The sequence below is a fragment of the Neodiprion fabricii genome, chromosome 3 (assembly GCF_021155785.1).
Source record: "Neodiprion fabricii isolate iyNeoFabr1 chromosome 3, iyNeoFabr1.1, whole genome shotgun sequence".
NCBI lineage: Eukaryota > Metazoa > Arthropoda > Insecta > Hymenoptera > Diprionidae > Neodiprion > Neodiprion fabricii.
In genome coordinates, this window is record NC_060241.1 from 39,758,242 (window position 1) to 39,778,921 (window position 20,680).

General features: G+C 40.0%; 4 protein-coding genes across 4 annotated transcripts in view; 2 read left to right on the top strand and 2 right to left on the bottom strand.

Moving 5' to 3' along the window:
* Positions 1-3,212: 3,212 nt before the first annotated feature.
* LOC124177633 (protein cornichon homolog 4) lies at positions 3,213-10,484 on the bottom strand. Its single transcript, XM_046560202.1, has 4 exons — positions 10,197-10,484; positions 6,817-6,885; positions 5,868-6,121; positions 3,213-5,261 (listed from the first exon to the last, which is right to left on the bottom strand). Exons 1-4 carry the CDS (start codon positions 10,269-10,271, stop codon positions 5,195-5,197), a joined length of 465 nt encoding a protein of 154 aa, XP_046416158.1. The 5' UTR covers positions 10,272-10,484; the 3' UTR covers positions 3,213-5,194.
* A 480-nt stretch (positions 10,485-10,964) lies between these two features.
* Positions 10,965-12,396, top strand: LOC124177632 (exosome complex component RRP41). The gene is made up of 3 exons (XM_046560201.1): positions 10,965-11,413; positions 11,497-11,796; positions 11,883-12,396. The coding sequence occupies exons 1-3, from the start codon at positions 11,243-11,245 to the stop codon at positions 12,237-12,239; spliced, it is 828 nt and encodes a 275-aa protein (XP_046416157.1). The 5' UTR covers positions 10,965-11,242; the 3' UTR covers positions 12,240-12,396.
* On the bottom strand, positions 12,324-15,298 carry LOC124177631 (trifunctional enzyme subunit beta, mitochondrial). The gene is made up of 7 exons (XM_046560200.1): positions 15,137-15,298; positions 14,355-14,538; positions 13,859-14,234; positions 13,604-13,778; positions 13,246-13,526; positions 12,739-13,044; positions 12,324-12,627 (listed from the first exon to the last, which is right to left on the bottom strand). Exons 1-7 carry the CDS (start codon positions 15,198-15,200, stop codon positions 12,583-12,585), a joined length of 1,431 nt encoding a protein of 476 aa, XP_046416156.1. The 5' UTR covers positions 15,201-15,298; the 3' UTR covers positions 12,324-12,582.
* Positions 15,299-18,990: 3,692 nt separating this feature from the next.
* Positions 18,991-20,680, top strand: part of LOC124177856 — a 36,657-nt gene continuing 34,967 nt past the window's right edge. The window contains exon 1 of the mRNA XM_046560727.1: positions 18,991-20,357. Within this exon, the coding sequence (XP_046416683.1) occupies positions 20,303-20,357 (55 nt within the window). The 5' untranslated portion in view covers positions 18,991-20,302. The remainder of the gene's footprint in view (positions 20,358-20,680) is intronic.

Genomic DNA, 20,680 nt, shown 5'->3' on the forward strand with positions numbered 1-20,680 from the left:
GATCTGTACGCATCTCACCACTGATCTTTGCCGCACCAAAATACAGAGAGAACGTTAAAGTTTACTCAGAATTTGTCTCCTACGTAAATAAACTATATTTCTTCGCGTTCTAGTTCAATCACCATAAGCTATACATAAAATTTCTTATTTACGTGATCGACTGATACATACGTGATATATGAAATCTAGAATAAATAAATGACAATTTTTAGCTATGTGGACATATACGCTTCGAAACTGGGTCTAGTCTTACACTGGTAAAAACGTTCAATAAGACGGCAAAAATTCTGACAATGAGTTTCATTTCATAAAATATACTATAATTACAATGGCATACATGTAATGTATTTGTGATATTTAATAATCTTTGATTACCTCACGCGACACCAGCCAATGCGAGGGGCTGCTGGCAGTGATGCTCAATTTCGAAATCAAATATCACTATTCATAGGTACAACATTCTAGTGTATATTTTACAGTGAACTGTGTGAAATGTAATGTTATGATCATGGCATGTCCTAAGTAAATTGTTCACAATTTATATTATTCGAATACATTCGTCGCACCTGCGGTAGAACGATTCGAATGAAATCCTTGTTCGACTACCTTCGCATGGGAATTAGCTATCGACCGATTACAACACTCGTAACGCTGTATGGGAAAGAGTTTAATCGTTCGGCACATGCTCGATCATCGTCTCATGATTCACAAGTTTTACACTAATCTAATTTTAATAACAGGACGAGAAACAAGTTCTCGGAGTAGGTGCAATTAGGCCGCGTGCCTTGCGAACCAAATTATAATACACACGTTTATTTCGACATAGATACAGATCTTCATGTCTACCTACCCACGTAGCTATACGTGTACATACATCCGTGACTAAGAAAATGCTACTGGACGATAATAATAACGCGACGAACTGCCTAGGCATATATAACGTCTATGCATGATTAAGGGTAATTTCAACACGGTTTCGTGAGCTTATGCCGGAGAGATAAAAACTGGAAAGAGAGGAGTGGTACGGACTAAATGCCGTATCGAGCTATTAAACCGACACTTACATGTATACATGCGGCCATAACAAACGTTGATATATGTATACACAGTACATAATTTAGTGGCACCGGTAGCGAACTATTTTCGACGCTGAATTAATTACTTCGCGAATCTGTTCCGCACATCGAAAGAGGGGTGGTTTAGACGGTGTAACGGCCAACACGGTTCTACAAAGCACCTTAAGCCATGTCGAGCGGGATTTATCCCTGACCCATCCTGACGCGCAGATCTCGAGTTTCAATTAGTTTGCAAGGTTGACGCCACAATTATCCGAAAATAAATAATATGCGAGATGTGAGGCTCTAAACAAAATCCTTGTAAGAACGAAATGAAGTTCTATATCGGAACTTCATCCCCTAGTAAAACAGGGTTGGGAAAACGGGTATAGAAAAATCACGAGAAAAATCACGAGAAAAATTCACGTGCGGATAGTGAGTGATTTGAGTTTTGATGAAAGGAAGAAGGGTTCGCCCCGACAACTTTTACTGCTATCATTAAATTGATCCAATCTTGTCTCATTACTGTTGGGCTTAAACAAAGTTGAACACGGCGAGCGTCCCTCTCCCACCTACTACCATCTCTCTCTCTCTCTCTCTCTCGACCTCTTCTCTACACTTTGCCGGGGTGAATGTGAAACACAAGCAAATCACATGTTCGTCGCTGTATTACATATACGCCCTAGGCTAGCTCTCGTTGTAATCCTATTTTTAGCGGGCCATATAATCCAGACGCAATTTAGGACAAATTGCGGGTAGGGCTGGCCAGATAATAGATTTCGGTGTGGTTTTGGCCTCGCAAAAGGTTCAAAGTTATACAAACCCTTAACAGTATATACATATATACATTATAGGCATAGAACGTCCACACATACGTGTTTCATGAATTAGTGTGACCCGCATTTTTTACCACAATTAACGTATTTCAACGACAGGAATTACTGTACTTATCGCTGCACAAATTCCTGCGTCTGTTGGTGTAAACTGGAGGGTGCATTTATCACGAGAATGTACGTGATGTCGTTACCGAAAATACGCAGACTCTGTAAAATTTGTTTGTGTTATATACAAATGATGCAAGTACGGTGTACCTATACGTCTCGAATCACTGGCAATATAGCGATTCTCTGAATTGTTGGGTCAGTGTTTTACAAGAAAAATAATTTTAAAAAATAGGTAGATGCAACGCGAGTTCCTCCCACCTTCATATCAAGAGAAAAAAATAATACAACTTGATGTACATTAAATAGTCTCGAGGAGTGACACGTGCACTCACAGGAATTGCCATATGCCGTACCGAAGTGGGGGGAAAAAAAAGAAGCAAACGTAGATTTAGAGGAAAGATATATCGACTGTCTGCAGCGAAACCTCGGTTTCACGTTGTGCCAGCTATTAGTATTTAAGAAGCATGCACTTACCACGATAAATCTTGCGTTTAAAGTACGATAAACGCTCTTATACCACACGTTATACGTTATACGTCTACACTAACACGCGACTGGATAATGACTTTTGTTTTTGTCTAGCTCAAATATAACAACGGTATTCTGTTCATTTGATCCGTAACTCAATTGAACACACGCTTTTGAAATACCAAAACTCGTAACGTAACGTTAACAAGTTTTCTTTCGCTCAAACAAACAATTTATATTCTTACGTGCCTAGCATCCGCGTGTAAGAATTCACGTGTAAACACAGCTTGCGCCTTTGATTCTATAGCGGGTTTCCTTTAATTCGTTTCAAATAAATGTCTCATCATCGGGTAGCATTGTTTGGGCTGAGGAGGATCCGGATAAACCTTTGAAGTTTGAAGAGGAAAAATAGGAGGGGAAATAATGAGAAAAAATAAATAAATAAATAAATAAATAAATAAATAAATAAGGAAAATTAATCACGGCGTGTTTAGATATTTCATCTAGATGTACAAAAAGTCCTATTTTCTTTTCTATTTCATCCCACCCCCCTTCTTCGCACCGGTTTATCTTCTTTGCTTTTTTCCTTTTTCGTTCCTCATCGCGATCAACCGTCTGCAATCGCCAAAACTCCGGCAAGGCGAACGGGGTGGGGGAAAAAAAAAAACCCCAGAAGGATTCTAGAGCGGAGAATTATTGGACACCCTCCAGGGTGACCTTCCTCCTTAACAATGACTAAGGAGGGACGTTGATACGTGAATATAGCAACTTTATTATATGTATATGTGTATGTATACATACCCCGACCAAAGTACGAGCAGAGGCGAAAGCGGACAGGGAGTGGCTGCAGGGGTCGAAGAATCGAGCAATAACATGTATTCATGCAAGTATGTGCAATCCATGTATAACGTATGTACAATAGTGTTTGTATAATTATATGTATTGAACAGTTGGAGCTCCGCAGTGATGAATTCTATACATATTAAAATATACATAATTTCAGTATACATACATACGATAATAGCAACCGTTTCAATTGAACTTCGGATCGACTTTTATAATACATATTAGGTACAACTGTTATATATATATATACCTGTATATTCAATATATCCAGACCACATGACTAGCTCTACATTATATGCATAGGTATATAACTATAATACAGGCTTATACCGTTAATTTATTATACTTGCACGCACTGGCTTGAAACTTGGCGTAATTACATATGCATTACGGTACGTATAATAATTTAAAGTATCCGCGTAACTGAAGTTTATTATTATTATTATTATTATTATTATTATTATTATTATTATTATTATACATATAATTTCGGCGTTGTATCGCACCGTAGCAAGACAATTTAAATCTATTTACAGTATACATGTACACATATTGCGCCGACAACGTAAAAAAAAAAAAAAATTGGGTAAAAGAAGTGAGAGAAATTTTCGTTCATATTATAAAAAGGGGTAAAAAAAATTTTTAAAAAGTAATAAACAACGTAAAAAGAAAAAGCAACACGCGAAGTTTAAATCATCCACCGTCTGCCTCGTGTTGCAGAGAGAGGGCGGGGGGGGGGGGGGGGGGAGGAGGAGGGTCGTCGTATATATGTTTGAGATAAAACTGTTACCCGGTCACGGCGGCTAACACAGGCAATTCCGAGGGCAATTCACAGGCCGACAGGGGCGAAAAACATGTTTGAACAAAGGGCTCTACGCGTATTTACCACGTACGTAGGTATGTATACGATGATTGTTGTAGGCAAGCGGGAATGAAAACAATGAAGTGTATTGTACTACACCGATATCGCGATAGTAGAAAAAAATATACAGGACGAGGTTCATTGCGCATACCACATTTGTATTACACGATTGAAGGCTGGCCGATAATAATAATAGAAATAATAATAATAATAATATATTATACGTATGACTGGACATGGGTATGTTCGAAAAACGAAATGATCGGTTGATGTTTTTTTCATTTTTTTTTAGCCGACGGCGAAACTTTCTCCATTGTTATAATGTTTGATCGTATAATATTTTGATCTTCGTTTATATTTTAGGTTTCAAATTTCGTCTGGGGGAGTGCTTTAATCACCGAAATTCGAGAAATCCGATTAAGTAAAAAAAAATATATATACACAATGTTAGATCTTCGTTACATTGCGGACAATGTAATCAAAATAAAGGTGTATAAACGTTTCGTTGTAAACGTTTACGTAATATAAACTTTGAAGATTACATGGTGTCGACATATTTCGGTTTCGAAATCGAAAGTTGTGCAACGATTCTTCACAAACAGTGAAAATATGCAATTAACACTGATTGTAAGTGGTAAGTAAGAAATATTTACTGCGCGCATTTCAGGGGAAAAAAATAACTCAATTCAGTACTACCATTTTTGTTTTTTTTCATTAGTTAAGGAGAAGGTAACTTTTTTAATTAGCTATTTTTTCGATTACTACGGCATTGCCGTAACGTACTTATACAAGATCATATATTATATAATGATCGTGGAAATTTTCAGTCTCTTGATTAGAACCGCGATTGAAATGATACCTTATAAATTATAAATAAATTAGAGTGGTTATTACTGTACACTAATGGTCTAAGAAAAAAAAAAAAAAAAAAATATGAACATACATGGTCGAACCTTTGATGTATACATGCATGGGAAAGAAAAATTATCACAATGGATCGAAGCTGTTATGTGATTAGACTAAAACTCAACCATGTCGTCTTCGTCTCTTCTGATCGGATCCCCCTTCAGTAGCGCAATAATCATGCTGTAAAAATGATGATATTTGAGAAAAATATGCCTAGTATTTAACGCTATTGCGAAACCATGCATGCAGCGTTTTTATACAGTCATAAATTATACCGGTATATCCGACATTTTGTACGAGTTAACGGACGGGAATACCAAATATTCAAACAATCTATGTACACATGTTGTACAGTTGGAGAAATTTTGAAATATGCCATTCACGATTCACTGCGGCTCGAATGTCATCGACCGGTATAAAGCAGGGCGCAAATAGCAATTTCGAAATTGAAAACTGGGGGAAAAACAAGGTTGAAGGTATAGTAACGTTACCGTAACGAGATGTTGAAGGAAAATAATTTTTTTAATTCTACAGTGATTTTTAAGGAACTAAGATTTCGAAATATGCGAGTGTGTTTTGTCTTATTGATTGCGGTTTTCTGAATTTCAGACAATTCGAAATATCGCGAAATAACGGTTTTTCCTCAGTATGAATCGTTACGAGGAAACGTTATTAGTGGTTATATTAGTTTCAATAACATGGGAAAGATTTTCTTGTTCAAAAAGATTGCGTAAGCTGTGAAGAGAGGACACATATCTAATAAGCGCTGTGAACTTGCGGACTCACCAGTACAGATATATGAAGAAGAAGACGAGATAATATCCGAGATAGACCATGCAGTCCCTGAGGTGTTTCTTCAGCTGGCCATGGTTGTGGATCTCGGTTGGGTCGTAGATCCCCATGTTGCCTGTGGGTACTGTCAGAAATTCGTACACGAGCCAAAGAGCCATCGGTAAATTGACGACCATGAGGATCCATTGACCGTGGAAGAGTAGCAGGACGACGAGGAAGACGTGCCCGACGATTTTCGGTAGAACCCACTGCGCGAAAGGAACAATATAGAAATGTGCAAAAAGGAAAGCATCGTGGGGAATAATGAAAGAAACAATTGAACAATCAAAAACCTACAATTAGCTAAATGAATTCTTTTGTACAAGGACTGAAAGATTCTCTCATTTGCACAAACGTCGAATTGATTCGGCATTTTGAATGAAACATATATATGCCTCCTTGAAACCATCGCCTCGTATATATATATACATATTTTTTTTATCAAACGATGCATATCCGTCGAGTTTCCGTCCTCTGTAAAATGATTTCGCGATTGAAGTGTTCGCGCAGGTTCCGCTTTTGCAGTAAATGTATATACGTTGACACGTGTGTCTGTGCATCGTTGCGGTTGATAAGAGAAAAGTGTACACACGTGTGATACTCGAGATGAAAAGTAGTTGTAACGTATAATTGGGTCAAGAATCATTCGGGCCTCTCAATACGGCGTAACGATATCATAATATTAAAAGGCGTGGGAAAGTCGACGTCGACGACGAAGAAATAACGAGGTAGAAAATCGGAATATTTTTAGCACCGAATATCTTTGAATAACAATTATTTAGGCGATCGTTTTGGCGTCGAGGTTGAGCAAGACGGGAATTCCTCGATAATTGACATCGAGCAAATTGATGTGCGGTTGTTGTAAACACTGTGCACGGTGACAATTAGGCAAAACCGGAATTACCGTGTTCAATTTCGAGCAGCACTGCTGGGCGTTCAGGTAATCGCATTCAAGGTCCGAAAGCGTAATCACCTGCCGTTCTTGTTAAGGAAAATCTAATCCAAGAACAATCACAGAGCTCAGAAATTACGCCCCCCACCCCCGCACTCCTACTATGTGAGCCGCGTGCATACCTCCGCTCTGTTTCATCCTTTCCTCCAGGATTAACCCTCCGAGTCCTATTATGCCGGTGGAGATCGATATTGCTATAGGTATACATGATAGAGCTATAGGTATATACATCTGTTATACCGAGAGTCAGGTATTATACGATCGCCGCGAGATAATGCCAATAAAACTGGGTCAACGATGGATAATAACAGCAATATCTTAATTTGAAACTTTACCCTCCGTATATCGTACATTTCATTACTCCTTTACACATCATTAGCTTTTACATTTTCACTCTGGTTTTTCCTTTTTATTCATTTTCTTGTCTATATTATACCCTTTCTTTGTTCATCTCTGTTTTTTCACACACACCCAATTTTCAAACGACTATAAGACTACACCCAATTATTCTGCTATATCGTATAACGTAAGCTTTGGATATAGGGTATTATAATAAGCGCTAAATGTCAAATGAAAATGTTATAGGTATGCGTAGCTCTTGGACTCTTCAGATATAAGGATACGCAATAAACTGGTAGGATGTAGAATAACGTCTAAAGTTTATAGGGTTTACAACTCTCCGTTGATGCATTATGTACAACTCTCGACGATATTTTTTGCGTCAAATTTAACGTCATTTTCGTGTTTGAACAATTAATTATTTCAATTCATAATTCAAGCGAAATGGTTCTAAAAATTATGCTGTCGAATTTCATCAATCCTTTCATACCAGGAATATTCGTATTAATCTTCAATAGTTTTGAAGGTATCATCTTCAACTCGCGCGAATCACGTTCCGTGACGGATCGATACGGCATCTGATCGATCGTAACTTGCGCACATCTATTCCAGTTTGATTCGGTTCGGTTTGATGATATTAAGTTTTTTAATAGAGCACGTCAAGTTTCTCAACATAACAAAATGATTGTGGAATGATTATTGATCGACAACAATGAATTTAAACACTGAATAGAAATCAAAATGGCCGCCATTGATACGCTCGAAATTATAAAGATCACGCACAGACGTTGTTGCAGGCAATTTGAAATAACATGACAGTAATGTTGATTCGGTTATTACATCAATTTCTGTAGGACAGCCTATAAAGTGTATACATACATACTGAGAGAATATCTTGAAAGTTAACACTCGGTCACCGCCGACTCGGCACCACTCACATTATTCGTCTGTTTTTCGCAGGCTGGCCATCCCATATTTAATTTTAAACTGCGAAAGACCGAAAATCGAAAAAAAATCCCTAAAGCTTATCACATTAGGTGTGATCACTCATAAAAATTTCGATGGAATCAAAAACTCAAATTATTATTCATGGACGATTTGACAAGGAATGCCCCATACGTAAAACGAAAACATAATCGTCGTCGTCGTCGATGCAATCATTTTTCGGCCTTTCACAGTTTAAAATTGAATATATATAGATGTTTGCAAACTTATCGACATCACGTTAATATACAACGATTATAGTTTTTTGCTATCATTATGTCAACGTGTAATTTCGCGTCAGATGACTTCAAGCGTTAACTGGCATCATCACGATGAACGATCGCTGAAGATAAGCTATGTTTGATTTACGTTGCATACAGCAACGGTTTGGGTCATTGTACTTGTACAAAATATATACACTCATATTGTATCTACACATGTCCGTAATTAGTTTCAGTAATGGTTCAGATAAAAACAGTTCCGCTGGACACACAGCCAGATGTGGCGTGTTATTTTGGATTAATCGATATTTCTTTTGTCGTGTCCTGTACGTATAGTGGAAATCAGAGAAGCGCCTACGAACGGTTTGAACAAAGCATGTGAGAGAAAATAGCCACTGCGAGCACCTACATAGGTATAATGTATAATCCATTCTCTGACGAGCACCGAGAGCTTTGTTGTAAACTAGATGATACGTTGTTAAGGCGTCTGGGACTCGTGTAAATCGGACATTTGGAAACATTTCGTCACGGCATCGAGCGTAGGTTCGAGGCACGAATAATGATGTATGATATGTTAATCCTGGGAGGAAATTCATACCGACATCATATCATCGTTACCCGCGAGAAAACAAGCAAACGAATAAGTTTTCTAAACTACCTGTGCACGAAATTGCAAATTTTATGCGTATATCTATATGGACACGTGATACTCTGATTGCCAAAGAAGAAAAAGTTCGACACCGGGGTCAGGTTAACTAGGTAATTTAAACTTTGAAAGATGCAACGTATAGTTTTCGCAGAGCAATCTCGACACGAGAGGCGCCGCTTTAGAGCTTGCGTAATATCTGCTTGCATTAAAAACTGCAAACGACGGTGAGATAGACGTTGAATTGAGCGATTATTTAATATAGGGCTATTTTTAATTTATGTACTGCGACAAACTCGTGGCTGCTACCAATTCTCAAAAACCGTGCGGGTCGTGAAAGACAAATAAACGATATAAACTCCCCTGAAACTATGCAGAATCTATTTAAACAGAGATATAAACGGAAAGTCGTCAATGTCAATTAAACAGGTGCGTTTTGTAAGACTATTTATTCAAGACGTTTTCACATCTATAAATATATTTCGAGTTTTCATCTTCTTTTATCTGTAGGTTTCTATTATAAATCATAGACAAGATATACTTGTACGTCATATACATTGTACACGCATATTGCAGGACTGATTGTTAACCAAAACGAAACCACGATATTGGTGTCTTCTATAAGCCTATTAACATTTTTGCTGCCCAACACAGAACAATGGAACTATTTCAACGACATATTTGACGCGAGCGTTGACGGAAGTATGCAGACGGTTACCGCTGAAAAAAAAAACATTTCCAGACCATTACTCAGCGGGTAAGTGGGCCTAGAGCCATAAGAATCCGTGTTAGCGATCCTTTTTTACCTGCGGGAGCTGTTTAACACTCAATCTCGTTAGATACACAAAACCCAGTTAGGGCAACCGTCTTTGACAGTCTTCGGTCATCGCCGTGGGTTTCGTTGCAGACTTTGAATTGGCGGTTGTTGCACCCTACTACTCTCTGACGTTTATTTAGGGTATTCTAAGGCACCATGGGCGAAACATGACAACGTGAAATTCCCTAGAAATCTTGGACTACGTCAAAGCAACCGAGTAAACATCAAACAACATACACCGAGATGTTTATGCAACGTAAATTCATCGATAACGTACAGCGTAATATAACGCTAATCAAAAAGCATTACAATTAAAAAAGGATACAAAATACACAAGCAGAAAAAGCACAGCGCCGGTGTCGAATAGAGCAAACGCGAACAACAGCGGCTCGGAAACCATGATTTCTACACGTAATTCAGCTGTCAATAAGTTCTCAGATTAGAACTAAATTATATCGGGAACAAGTTTGATTCGGTAAGCGTAACACCAAAGAATTAAATCTTTGTTTTTACAGAAAAGGTGTGGGTAAATCTATAAACTACCGACTGTCGTGGGACTGTCAAAGCCTCGTCAAGCACACTTCACGCCTCTTGCCACCAAGCATACCACTTGGCCGAGAAGAAAATGCCCTAGAATCGCAGAAAACCTTCGAGGCCGCATTGGAAAGCGACTACCGTACTGTCAGTGGATTGCGTATATTTTTCAAGGCACAACCATAGACTTATAAAGGGCATAACACCTCAAATCCACTTTGGCTCTAAAGGGTGTGTTTCGAAGTTAGCTCCCAGTGCTGTCAATCATCTCTTATCTCTTTTGCGCTGCCGAGTTCGTGGGTAAATCTGCGTCTGTTCAAGGGATTTCTAGCGCTACAAACTAGTTACTAGCGAATTTAAACATGCTGATCATGCCTAAGCACAAATTTGTGCGCTTAATTTGAACACTGAATAATATTATTTACATTAACCTGATTAACTTTCCGTGCGCGTTCGGAGGGCGAAGTGGGCGAACGCTAGTCGATAATCTTATATCTTAGTAATTTGACAGTGCTGCCGGTACACGAACGCGTTTGGTAAGTGTTTCGTGGGTGTCGTTGGGCTTTCCATCTTCGTTTATTCCGATGATTCATGTTACCAACAAAACATATCTTTACTTACCGTCGAACACCTAGCTCACTTTAGTTATTAGTATAGCCACGGTATAGCAGGAAAGATTATGGTCAAAGCCGTCAAAGCCTCACGAAAGCGTGGTTGAAAGGCCGAGACAAATTAGGTTGGGTCAAGCTCGACAACAAACGGGTACACCACGCGATTCTACAATCGACTAATTGTAAAAGGAAAGTGATACCGAAAGTATACAAAGTAAATTTCGCAATGTCTGGCCAAGACTTAGTGTCGGACCAAGGACTGAGAGTCGATGGACGACGAGCAAATGAGTTGAGACAGATTCGAGTTCGAATGGGTGTCTTCGGGCAGTCGGATGGGAGTGCTTACCTAGAACAGGGCAACACAAAAGTTTTGGCTGCAGTGTACGGGCCCCATCAGGTTATTTCCTATGACGTATTTCAGTTGTTCACATCCATAATTCTCTTAACTTGCTCATTGACAATAACAATTGTTTGCTACAGCCAAGAGGAGGGGGTCGTGGTGGGAACAGAAGTGGCACGGGAATTATAAATTGCCAGTACAGTATGGCTGTGTTCAGTTTTAGTGCCGGTGAGCGCAAGAAACGACCACGCGGTGATCGCAAGACCCAAGAAACGTCCCTGCAGCTACGCAGGGCTATCGAAGCTATTGTACAAGTAGAACTGTACCCTCGCTCTCAAATCGACGTGTTTGTCGAAGTCCTTCAGTCCGACGGCAGTGATTATTGCGCAGCAGTAAACGCAGCGACTCTCGCTCTAATCGACGCTGGTATTCCCATTAAGGTACTTCTAATAATAACTTCTTACGCACTGTGCTTTTACTGATTTCTACTATAAAAACAATGAAATTTGATATGCTTTACTTACAGGATTACTCTGTAGGATGCACAGCAACGATAGCCAGCATGGGAGCTTCGGAAGAAGTTGACAGTAAGGATGAGACAGGATCTGGAACAGGAATAGTCGATGCAAATCATATGGAGGAATGTACAGGAGCGACGACATTAACTGTCGTTGCTTTACCAGGAGCCCCTGGCTGTAATTATGAGTCAGATACCGACAATTCCGGTTTAGTAGTCGTGGCGCAAGGAACTGGTGCACGACTCCATCTCTCCAGGCTCGAAGGGCTCAGGCAACGGGCATTGCAGGGCTGTCGGGATACAAGGGTGATTCTTGATCAAGCAGTTAGATTCCATTTAACGACACATGATCCTCATTTTATTTAGTACTATGTTTAATTCATCCCCATATTTGTTTTACTTATATATGTGTGTATGTATCGTCAGCTATGCATATGAAATGAACTAAGGAAAATTTGAAATGGATCATGATTTATTGTACTATTTCATTACGCTTTTTTTTTTTCCTTTTTTCAAGGTGTAATAAATCTTAAAAAATATATACATGTACACATTTACATAACAGATATCTCCGACTGTAAAAATATAAATTCGTTCTTTCAGCGTAGTTTTGAAAGGGTTCGTACTCTTTTGCATTTATAAATCGTTTAATGCAGTGTATCGTATTTACGAATAGAAGATTAGAATAGTTTGTTATTCTGCAGTTCCGTTAAAGTTTGGCATCTGGGTGTCTCTCCAGTATCATTCCAACTCCCTGTAAATAAAGATAAATGGTTCATTCGTCATTGATTACTGTAGCGTATGCCAGGCTTGAAGATCCAAGAATTAAAATTTGTGTATAATAAAATAAGAAATCATTGCTGACCTGACCACCAGCAGCGCAGGCAGCAATTAGCCCGAATTGTTGATCCTCTCTGATCATGCGGTTTGCTGTGTGAGTTGCTAATCTAACTCCAGTAGCGGCGAAGGGATGTCCGATAGACAGAGAACCACCCCAAGCGTTCCACTTGTTGATATCTGGCACACCAATTTTACCTGATCTACCCATATATTTCTGTGCAAACCAATCAGAATCCATGGCTTTCAAGTTTGCTAGAATTTGTGCAGCAAACGCCTCATGCACTTCCCAGACTCCTATGTCATTCAAGCCCAGGCCGGCTTTTTCCAACACCTGTAAGGCGTTTAATTTATATACATTCTTGTATTTCGTGCAACCTGTATTTAATGTAACTAGATATTTCCATTAATTGGGGGATCAAAAAATTTGTTCCATATGTTCGAATTTTACAGTTCCAGTACTTAAACCAGCCAAATTTCGAAATCTGTATTCGTATGACAGGGTCAAAATAAAAGCTAGGGAAGATAATTTTACCTTTGGGATAGCATAGGCAGGTCCCAGGAGCAATTGGTCGACCGGATCCTGCGATACATAAGTAAAGTTCCTCAGATATGCTTTTGGTTTCAGTCCAAGCTGCTTAGCTCTTTCTTCAGTCATGATGAGAGCAGCGGATGCTCCGTCAGTCAGGAAAGATGCGTTAGCTGCTGTAACAGTCCCGTATGGTTTAACAAACGCTGGCTTAAGCTTAGCTAGCTGTTCTGGTGTAGAAACTCGAATTCCATTGTCCTTGTCAATGACCTCATTCACACCAGGCACTGAAAAGATGTGAAACTGTGTTAATCAACAAATATACATGTGCTATGAAATTATCCAGTAACGTTGAGGGAATTACCTTTGAATGGCGCAATATCAGATAAAAATCCTTGTTGTTGGGCTTGGGAAGCGAGAGTATGCGAGCGCAAGGCATACTGGTCCTGTTCTGCCCGAGTTACTCCAAATGCCGAAGCTAACCTGTCGCCGCTGTGACCCATGGTTTCTCCGCTAGAGAATTCCGCTACCGCTGGCAACTAACAGAATCGAAGTACATGGTTAAATATTGACATTTGACACAACTATTCTTTACAACAATTTATAACTTTCCGCTTACCTCTGGAACAAAGTGGCCAGGCCTGATGCTAGCCAGAAGACCTAACTTCTGAGGTAAAGTCTTTGCTTTATTGGCACGCAGCATTAGGGATCGCATGTTGCGGTTGTGCCTGATTGGTACATCGGACATGAACTCTACACCACCGGCAACGATAACGTCGTACACGCCACAGGCAATCAGACCAACGCCAGTAGTTATAGCCTGATTACTGCTGATACACGCCATGGTTATAGTATGTGCGGGTGTCTTCTGGCTGAAGCCTGCAGCCAGTGCTGCTTCTCGACCAACATTGGAGGTCTTGACTTCCTGGATAACTGTGCCGTACGTTATATATTCTACCAAGTCTTTGTCAATTCCAGTCTTGTTTACAAGGCTCCTGAAATTAATGTTACAACAGATTGGGTATTACGTTAAACCTCTTCATTTTCAGGTGTAATAAATTTTGGTTTTAAATCTTTCAACCAAAAAAATAAATAAATAAGTACATAAAACTCACAGCAGGGCATGCCTGGCAAGATCATGAGGCATGAGCTTGCTGTATTGTGTGCCTGACAAAAGAAACGGAGTTCGAACTCCATCGATGTAGACGATATTCTTTCCAGCCGGACTTCCCCCCTTTGTCGCATAACCTCTGTCCCCATTTCTGGTTCCGTTGAGGTTTTTCAAAGCCAGAGGAAGAGCTACATGCACAAATTAAACAGATTAGCATCGCACTTTGCTCCTTCAGATGCGAGCGAAGAGTTGAAAAGTTATTTGGAACAAATATGAAAAAAATTGTGAATGGGTAGGGTAATAGACTTTTAAAAATAAAAGAAGGCTTACTCTATCAGCCGAATATGCTAACAGTAATGAATATAAGACAGTGAAGCCTGGTAGAATTAAATCTTGCCAAATTTCATAAAAATGTAGTACTTTTATCACAGTATTATTAGTGAAAAACTGTATATTGCGCTTGATTGCTGAATCTGTCGGCTGACTTCAGCTTGATGGCAAAATTAGAAAACAATGGGCATGAGGTATTCCTGTGGCAAATTACGGTTTCCTCAATCGTGTTTTGCATATTACCGATTGGCTAATTAGCTTCAATTGCAAAAGCATGCGGAACGTGACCGAGTGTACTTTGCACCGCGTTGAGCCAAGCAGGGCAAGGGGCACAATTGAATGGCACGGTATGTGCGGGGCGATGGCTCATCCAATTACACACTGAACGATTTCTTAAAGTCTATCAATCTAGCCGAGAAAAAAATCGTTATAAATCGGTGTGTTTATCGATTTTACCTGCGGTTTGTGAGCCGATACCGTGATTTAGGCGTATTAGATTTCTCGCTAGATACGTTGCCATGTTTTTAATATTACTATCAACAATATAAATAAACCAAGCACACTTTAAACACTCCGCTTTCCACTAGCAGCCTTCTGCCAAGTGCCAAAGTCTCGAAACAGTTAGCTATATCTAGAGAGTGTTTAGCTGGAATAAATTAAGATATTTACTAATTTGCCGTGTCCGGATTCAGGTTCTTCGTATCTCCGCTTGAGCGCTAGCATTCACTTCATAAACTAGCGGGATTTTTAAGAGTCGTCGCCTGAAATGATGACTGAATCAGCGTTTATTTGCACGTACAATAAGAAAACTTTTTTCAATTATAAGTAAAAATCTCAAAACGATAATTGCAATTCATAATAGACCATTAAAACGTACTAAAAATAAGAAAGGTTGTTTTTGCACGGATAAACTTAAAGATTTTGCACTGAAAATGGATTTTCAAAGATTTCGTCTTGGTACAGAATTTATGCGTTCTTTTTTACGTAGTTTCATCTGCTCTCTAGGAAAGGTTAATCTTGAAAAATTGTACAGTCGTATTATTCGTTTGCGTTTACTGCCACTTGGATTCTGTGATACCACATCTCCGCTTCGCTCCGTTATCAGGTTTCCTCGGCTGGATCGAAGATGGCACTATACTTAACTAATAACTTGAAGTCGAGTTAAAAATAATATAGTGCAACGGAACAATTATTCTACAGAGCTGAGAATTTCGCCAATGGCTATAAGTTACGCGAGGAAACGAATATTATGTTAAGCACACGGATAATCACGCGATAAAAAATAGCCAAAATATGTTAGATTTTTGCCATAGATAGATAATACGAGCATCTTCGATTACCGCCGCAAGCGTGTTCAGTCAACTCTTGACAAATCGCAGTTATTCAGAAATCTGCTTACTATAACTTTCACCAATTATTTCTACGATTCCGGTACTTTCGACTGAAACAATCGGAGGCAGAGACCGTCGATAAATGCACCGGCTTTCTTCCCACCGACCGGAAATTGGCTCGTTATCAGCACTGGATACTGCAGAATACCAAGAATAATACAACTTGCGGTTCTTGGATTCCAGCCACGGACGAAGAAGGTATCGGATATAGGTTGGGGCGCAGGTGGAAAACTATGAGGGGATCAAGTGTAATATAGGGTGCTTTGTATAATAATGCAGTGTATCGGCTGTAGAACGAAACCTGCAATTATTTACCTAGGCATAAATTCACGAGGGTGTACTTACAGGCAATTAATCTTTGTGACACAAGATCTACCCATCGGGCTATATGTATGCATATACGTTACAGATGCATCGGTAGCTATAGCCAGAGAGAAACCTCTATATCCGTGAATTATACAAGGGAGTATATTAAAGGCAACACGGAGCAAGGAACAGGGGGTTTCTGGATGTAGGTACTTATAGGTTGTAGCAGTTATACTCGTATCGTGACTTTGCTAGGTTTTTATCCCGTATTTTGGCCGAGATACCACTTGTTTATTCAATTGGTGCCTATAATAGATTAGTGGGCATCATTGTGACGTTAATGGGGGGGATTCAGCTTGGACGGGCTAAAATAATACCTATTTTCAGTATTTTTTTTCAAAGAAAATGAAAACACTTGGAGCAATTTGAGTTTGAGGGCTTTATCATTTAGATGTTTAAGAACATTTTTGAATTATTTCATTGAAATTAATAATAAAATTGCGGCATGGCGCATATAAGTAACGAACGACTCCGAAATCGAGGGCTTTTGCGGTGGCGCATCTCCTGACATCACTGTCCAACTTGTAACAGATAGAAAAAACTTTTAGACTCACAAATACCATTTTGGGTTCGAGCTCGGAGCCCAAATGTTAAGGAAAAAAATTTCAAATGTATACGATTATGAAAAAAAAATTGTTCATCAATTTGTTCAAAAAATTTGGGATTCAAATTCCAAAATCAAGTCGCGTGCTCGAAGCGATAAACAAGTTTTAAAGATTCCTGGGCCTTTTTTGTTGGAAATATTCTAATTCTTTCAGCATAACATAAGTAACATACGTCCGCACATCGGAAAATATATTCTAACAAATTACTTCGAGGGGGTTGTAGATCGCTAGAAAAGTGGTAAAAGTTATCATATTTTTAAATAAAGTAAAAGGCTTACTGTGCCTCGACAGTCGTACAATAATCAACTCAAAATATTTAAACGAAATTATGGTCAAATCACAGGCGCGATAACATAATAAAAACTTGAGTCGACAGCTGTGATTCCGAACTTTTCTAATCTCATAGCAAAAGTTAGTTTAACCTTGTGGAAAGTGACGTAATTGATTCACCGCCGCGTTCTAATTTCTGCCCCGAATATACAATATTATAGGAATAGTTGGATCGCGCGAGTTCGTGGAAAATGTTATACACGTAGAGATTTTTTTTCGAAAGCGAGAGTGCGGGCTTTACCTCGGTATAATACGTATAAGGAAGGCAACCCCTCATGGATTCTCGAAAAGGAAAAGCAAGCACTCGCTACGGCGTGACATGCCGAAAGAAAAAACATAAAAATGGTGCCGACGACGGCGGTTACATTGGTTGAGTCAAGTCAGCTTTAGCCAAGGCTCGCGGGGGTTGTCAGGCGCCGGAGAGACAGAGACGGACCGAGATAAGAAAACGAGGGGTGGGAAACTTTGGTTTCTTTTCCCCGCGCTTTGCCACCTCGCATCCTTTCACCCTACTCACGCCACCCCTTTCTCTATAATGTATTTATCCACCCGACTCGTGTCTCTTGTACCTATACATATATATTTATACATACATGTGAAGTCTGTATACAGCACCATCTTATTATAGCTCTATGCCGCTGCATTTGTGGGATCCGTCAGCCACTGCCTGACATCACAATTTTCTGTCAAATTATTCTCGATGCTTCTTCGAATATATACATGTACTCGATCATTTTCGATCTACCGAAATTATATCGTATGAAAATTCGATTCCACTGAATTGCTGACGTTGATTTGGACAGCGATTGGACAAGGGAAGAGGGACGAGAGATTGGATTACACAGATTATTTATCGCTAGAATGCATGCTGGAAATCATATTACAAACCCTATGATATCCACCGGGTTACTGAAAGATCGATGTAATATTGTACAATTGCTCAGCTGATTCATCCGCAAAAGTTCGGAGCTTGTCATGTTATTTTCAATAGAACGAAAGCGTATAATAACAAGTTTTTTTTTTTCCTCCAGCTCGTAAGTTGATAGATAAAAAATTCGATGCGTAATAATTCATAGCATACCATAAACTTGTGCTTCTTCACAAGGAACACATTATTATCAATCATAATTTTGATCATACGACTGGTGAGCAATTCGTTAATACGTGTACGAATAAAGCGAGTTGTCGTTTATCAGAATGGAAAAGCAATATGGGGACTTTCGGCGAGAGAGAATGGGAGAATATTGTATGATACTGCTAGAACAAAGAGGTATTCGGAGTTGAAATTGAGTGCTTCAGAACTTTGTCCTTTTAACCACGGGTACTTTTTCAGTCGGACGTAACGCTATTAATATCAGCATAGCTGATTCGGTGACATTCTTCAAGCTCCCGCTTCGTCACGTTTTCGTTTCAAAACTCTTTAGACCGGGTCGTACATGTTCCAGCATCCCTAATCCCATAAATTCCGAAGTCATCCGACGCTTGAAATACGTAAATTCTGGATGATCTGGGCGCGAAGCTCGCAAAGCTCGCGAAGCCGAGCAGAAGAGGGCGGCGGACCTCGGAGTGAATCGGGCTGTCTGGCAACGAACAGGGTTGAGCTACTGCTCGGTGCGCGCGTCAGTTAGTAGTCGGCCAGACATCGCGCGTCTCGCATCTTCTTCGAAGCCGTGGGTGTCGGTTCGGGAATAGTCGAGGAGTGAGCACGTGTCGTTGCAAGGGGGAACGGGCGACGTTCGAGGGTGTGAATTACAGCGTGGGGCATTTAAATCAGATTCGAGATTTCCTGGAGGTGCTGATTAACTCGACGAAGAATCGAGGAGGAGAAGATATTATGATATATGAATATACGTGTATATATACACATTTATATCTATTGAACACGTACATATTAAACCGAGAGCAGAGGAAGAGAGAGGGGCGAAAAAAAAACAATCTGAAAAATTTAGGCACCCAGCCAAGTGACCTCGAGTATAGCACAAAAATATATGGCCGTCTGAAAAATGGATAATTAAAGTAGCTCCGTGCTCGTTTCTTCGCTTCTCGATATATTCGCTGTGGAAATAATAACCTTTTTACATCTATTTTCGAATACAGTATACAGTATATGTGGGGATAAATTGGAACGATCATTTTTTGAACTGCGGATTTTTCCCAGCTCGGTTCCTCGCGAATCGGGGTACTTTTTCACCGTCTGTAAGACTGTAGCTTCCGTTTCTTGTAAACTGGATTGAAGCTCGGAGGAAGGATTTCCATCCGGCCGGAGGTTATACGGGGTCTTATCTGCATGCTTGGAAAGGCGGAGGCCGACTCATGCCAAACTTTCTACAGGGTGGAAAATTGCATTCCAGAGACGCCTCCGGAGAGGCAGCTGTTTTAACAACAGCAATTACCACCTAGGCGTTACTTCGTGGCGGGTAAATTTTCGGCGGGAAAATTTTTAGCGAGAGAAAGAGAGAAAAAGAGAGAGAGTGAGAGTGGAAGCGCCGAGCCTGCGATAACCGGCCGGTTATGGCATCGGGGCGCCAAGAGGGGGGAGATAAAAGTTCGAGAGGTAGATAAGCGGGCTGTTGAAAAACGGCCGTGAGGGACGACGATTTTGCGAGATGTAAAACGGCCGCGGAACCAGAAGCTTCGGGACTACGAAGCTTATATAAGAGGAGGAATCGCATCCGACACCGAGGAAACAGAGAGAGAGAGAGAGAGAGAGAGAGACCGATCGGTGGTCATCATCGCAGGAGGATAACCGAGGAATTTCCGGTCAGCCAGTCGGCGTGAAGCCGACGTTTTTCTGCACAGCGTAAAAATAGCCAGTGGTGAGATTGTACTGTTGGGGGGGTGTAAAAGTGGAATGCGATAGTGAGCGTGAAAGTGAGTCGTCGACCCATCACCCTGCAAGAGGCTTATTAAATGTTTGAGTGGCATCCAGAATGGTGCAGGCGGTGGTTCAAATCCTGCGCCAACTTTTACCCGTACTTCTACTCGGTGAGTTGATTCCTCGCTTAAGTCTGGCCCTTGTAGTTCACCCCGTTGTCTAAGGGAAATAAAAAACTGTACGGGTCACACCTTCTAAGGGTTTAAACCTCAACGGTGTTACGTTTATTGGTGGGATCGTCGTTGGTATTATTCTTAACCGGATTTCGATGTAATCGTAAAACAGGGATGGCTATGAAATGTATCCTGCGGATGTGTGACAGGGAAAAATTTTCTCTTGTTGAAACGGTTCCGAAAATAGAATTGTGCATTCATTGCAAAATTTCCAGTAAATATCAGAGAATCATTCTTCCTGTATTTGTGAGCATATTTCT

Coding starts and splice junctions, on each gene's coding strand:
- LOC124177632 (XM_046560201.1), top strand. CDS start 11,243: ATGTCTGGCCAAGACTTAGTGTCGGACCAAGGACTGAGAGTCGATGGA. Junction 11,414..11,496: donor CAGTGTACGGGCCCCATCAG/GTTATTTCCTAT, acceptor TGTTTGCTACAG/CCAAGAGGAGGGGGTCGTGG. Junction 11,797..11,882: donor ACGCTGGTATTCCCATTAAG/GTACTTCTAATA, acceptor CTTTACTTACAG/GATTACTCTGTAGGATGCAC.
- LOC124177633 (XM_046560202.1), bottom strand. CDS start 10,271: ATGGTTTCCGAGCCGCTGTTGTTCGCGTTTGCTCTATTCGACACCGGC. Junction 6,886..10,196: donor TTTTTCTGCTTGTGTATTTT/GTATCCTTTTTT, acceptor CAAGAACGGCAG/GTGATTACGCTTTCGGACCT. Junction 5,262..5,867: donor TTCTTCATATATCTGTACTG/GTGAGTCCGCAA, acceptor TCATTTTTACAG/CATGATTATTGCGCTACTGA.
- LOC124177631 (XM_046560200.1), bottom strand. CDS start 15,200: ATGGCAACGTATCTAGCGAGAAATCTAATACGCCTAAATCACGGTATC. Junction 14,539..15,136: donor TATCGGCTCACAAACCGCAG/GTAAAATCGATA, acceptor TTGTGCATGTAG/CTCTTCCTCTGGCTTTGAAA. Junction 12,628..12,738: donor CCTGCGCTGCTGGTGGTCAG/GTCAGCAATGAT, acceptor CTTTATTTACAG/GGAGTTGGAATGATACTGGA.